General features: G+C 42.9%; 1 protein-coding gene across 1 annotated transcript; it reads right to left on the reverse strand.

Annotated features, from left to right (window-relative positions):
- Positions 1 to 192: 192 nt before the first annotated feature.
- On the reverse strand, positions 193 to 3,745 carry LOC112818965 (uncharacterized; the record flags this gene model as incomplete). The annotated part of the gene is made up of 7 exons (XM_025866028.2): positions 3,667 to 3,745; positions 2,686 to 2,812; positions 1,892 to 2,010; positions 1,555 to 1,751; positions 661 to 844; positions 418 to 583; positions 193 to 317 (listed from the first exon to the last, which is right to left on the reverse strand). Coding segments are annotated over exons 1-7 (975 nt in total), but the record flags the coding sequence as incomplete, so codon positions are not given.
- Between the last annotated feature and the right edge of the window lie 26 nt (positions 3,746 to 3,771).

Genomic DNA, 3,771 nt, shown 5'->3' on the forward strand with positions numbered 1-3,771 from the left:
CTTCATGTTCAAGAGATGCCTTTAATGACAGCAAGGGGTGACATTAGTGGGGAATGGAAGCATTCTGAAGTTTTTCTGCATACCTTTCCTTCCATTAATTTTGTGCTGTTTATTTTTTTTTATTCGATCTATGTGGATGGGCCAAAATCTTTTCTGACCTGATTTGTTTATAATGCACAATTGGACCTATACCTCTGCTTCCTCTAAAGCGGCCTGAAGTTCACACTTCTCTTGTTCCACTTGTTTCTTTATCTTCTCCAGTTCATGGATGCGTTTCCCTCCTTCTGCAATCTGCTCCGTGAGGTCAGAAATCTCCTCTGTTGTTTGGGTAAAAGACAAGTAGAGATTTGATCAGACAGAGGAGCTAAGGGAACCATTCCCAAGGCATGAATATTATTGCAAGGGAAAGGGCCTCACGCTGCAAGTTTTTGTTCTCTCGTTTCAAAGTTTCCAGCTGATCCAAGGATTCCTCGTAGGCATTCTTCATCTTGAACAGCTCAGTGCCGAGAGAGCGGGCCTCCTTCTGAGAGGCCTCAAGCTCAGCATGGGTTTCCTCATACTTCTGTTTCCACTCTGCCAGGATCTGAAAAACCGAGAGGGGTTACCTGCTGTGAAGGACAGAGGAAGACAGTGGAGAGCAGAGGCTGCTGAACGAGTTACCTTGTCGAAGTTCCTCTGCTTCTTGTCCAGGGCGGCGCAGGCCGCGTTGGTTCTCTCCACATCCAGCATGAGGTCCTCCACCTCATTCTGGAGCCGCTGCTTTGTCTTCTCAAGGGAAGCGCATTTGGCGTTCACGGCTTCTACGTGCTCCTCGGCCGCCTGCAGCCTCTGGGCCAGCTTCTTCCTTGAAGATTATATATGTTTGTAGAGAGGAGTGAACCAGAACAAGAATTAGGAGCTATTGCCATGCTGAGAAGTATTGGAAACTTCATATGAAAAATATCCATTCATCCATTCAACAGACACTGATGAGCTCCTTTAATGAACCAGACACTGGATACACAGCAGTGAGCAAGGCAGAAAAAAGGGCCCTGACTCATGAAGCTTCCAAATGAGGACAAGAGAGAAATAATAGGCTGGTGAGAAAATGCATAATAACATATTGCAGATATAAATGCAATGGAAGAAAAGTGAAATAGAGTAAGGGGTGCGCAGCTATTCTAGATATTCAGGAAAGGCCTCTCCGAGGAGGTAGCATTTGCGTCAAATCAAAAAGTCAGAGTGAGCCGGAGGGAGATCTCAGGGAGAGTATTCCAGATGGAGGGACCAGCAAGTGCAGAGCCTTGAAGCAGCAATGAGCTTGTTGTGCCTGACAAACAGCAGTAAGGCTTAGCTATCTGGATAATTATTTGTTACTCACTTCCTTAAGTAGATTTCAGCATAGGAAGGCAGGTATCATGTTTGTTTTACTCATGTCTTATTCCCAGGGCCTGATAGTGCCTGGCCAAGAGGAGCTAATTAATGAACGTCTATAGGCTAATTCACTGAAGGTTGTTACCTTTCTGATTCAACATGCAAAGTTTTCTGCACATTCTCTCATATCTGCACACGTACTTGGCCTCCTCCAGCTCCTCCGTGCGCTGGATGGCGTCCGTCTCGTATTTGGTCCTCCACTGGGCCACCTCGCTGTTGGCCTTGGACAGCGCCCTCTGCATCTCGGCCTTGGATTCCTGCTCCTCCTCATACTGTTCCCGCAGCAGGTCACAGTCGTGGCGGGAGGACTGCAGGGCGTGGGCCAGGGCGTTCTTGGCCTGTGGAGATAGTTACACCTTCATTTTACTGCATATGTTTAATTACTGAGTTTCAAAACCCTTTGAAAGTTGGTGTAAATGGACTCCAGTTAGGGTTAGGTCATACAAAAAACAGTGAGTCTGACAATATTATTATTTACCTTTATCTCTTCTTCCAGCTGCCTCTTTAATTCCTCAATCTGTTGTGTAAATGCTTGTTTGCCCCTTGATAGCTGAGACACCAGAGCTTCTTTCTCATCTAGCTGTCGTGAAAATTCACCTGAGAGATGAAAGAAATGGCACCGTTTTTTAAAGTGAAGAAACAATTTTGCAAGCCCAAAGTAGAAATAAGTTTTAACCTTAACTCTCCTCCACTGAGTACTCAAAAGATTGAATTCTCTATTGCTGTCTTCAAGCTTAATGTCAAATTTCTGATTTTTATGGTAAAACTTACATATGAATCTGAATGAATAAATACAGCTGAAATCCTTTTTGTTCTCTCCATAACTAATTCTTTCTGGGTGTATGATTGTGTGCAAAACCTGGTTATGGGAGCCAGGGTACTGAATTCTACATTGGTCTTTTGAGGTTCATCGATCTTTTGAGAGACAGGGTTATCCATTCCCCTTTCAGGTATTTGGTTCATTTGACGTATAGAGACAGAAGCTCGGTCTGCAACAGGAGTCCTGGACCCAGCTAGAGTGACTCCTAATCCCAAGCATCCTTTCAGCATGGCCAACTACTCCAGGCTTTTCTGGAGCAGAGCTTGAGCCAGTCCTATCGAAGCCTTTATCTCCAACTTTGTTCCCAGGTGACCTTGCAAGGTAGTTGAAAGTCTGAGCTGTTCAGTAAATCACACGTGTTCTTAGCTGTGTTTATTAGGCTCTCACATTACCAAATCCGTTGTTTTCAACCACATCCTCTCCATTCTTAGTGCCCAGAAGAGGACAGTTACCAGATTCGGTCTGCAAGCGTCCTCTCTGGGTCGTCAGGTCATTGATCAGCCGCTGTTGTTCCTCCTCCTTTGATTTCAGCTCACTCACTTGGTCCTCCAGAGTGCGGCACATTTTCTCTAGATTTCCCTGTGTGAGAAAAAATAAAAGAAGGAAACAAAGATATTTTAATATAATTTTAAAAATAAATAAATATTAATAAATACTTTTGGCATAAAATCAAATTCTCTTATATGTAATTGTGATACATAAAAATTTTTTTCTTTATATTTTGATTGCTGTCCTCTGTTGAAAATACATGTGGGGATTTTTAAAGAGCTAACTGTGAAGTTCCGTGCCCTATTAATACAAAAAAAAAAAATTAAAGACGATGTTCTAAAATTTAAGATGTAAGTATTGTATGGTATATCTTTCTAAAAGCATGTTTATAGATATTTGATTGCCTTTCTGTACAGTGAAACTTGCCTTATTGGATAATTGAGAATATTGGAGACCTAGTTCTCCAACTGGAGCCTGAGAGAATGCAGGTGGCCTTTGTTCAAAAGCTGGTCCTGGGGTGCCTGGGTGGCTCAGTCCATTAAGCATCTGCCTTCAGCTCAGGTCATGATCTCAGGGTCCTGGGATTGAGTTCCACATTGGGTTCCCTGCTCAGCGGGAAGCCTGCTTCTCCCTCTCACTGTTCCCTCTGAGCTCTCCCTCTCTCTCTCTCTCTCTCTCAAATAAATAAATAAAATCTTTAAAAAAAAAAAAGAAGCTGGTCTTGTCATTTGTTCATGGTGTGATGGGGCCAGTGCACTTAACTTCTTTGTATTTCAGTTTCTTCATATGTTAAGTGGAAATAATACAAATGCTAGTATCTTTCTTATCTCCTAGATTATTGTAAAAAAAGCAAATGACATAATGTGTGTAAAGTACCCTGTGCAAATTATGATGTGTACATAAGGGATCATTGTCACTAATAACAATTTTCCAGGCTCTGGTACCTTGGCTTTGGAGACTGTTTCTACATTACTGGTGAGGTCATCGATCTCCATCTTCATCTCGCTCTTCTCCTTCTCCAGCTTCTGCTTGACCCTCTGCAGGTTGTC

Source organism: Callorhinus ursinus, unplaced genomic scaffold (assembly GCF_003265705.2).
Source record: "Callorhinus ursinus isolate GAN/ISIS: 27379988/994484 unplaced genomic scaffold, GSC_fseal_2.0 scaffold4866, whole genome shotgun sequence".
Taxonomy (NCBI): domain Eukaryota; kingdom Metazoa; phylum Chordata; class Mammalia; order Carnivora; family Otariidae; genus Callorhinus; species Callorhinus ursinus.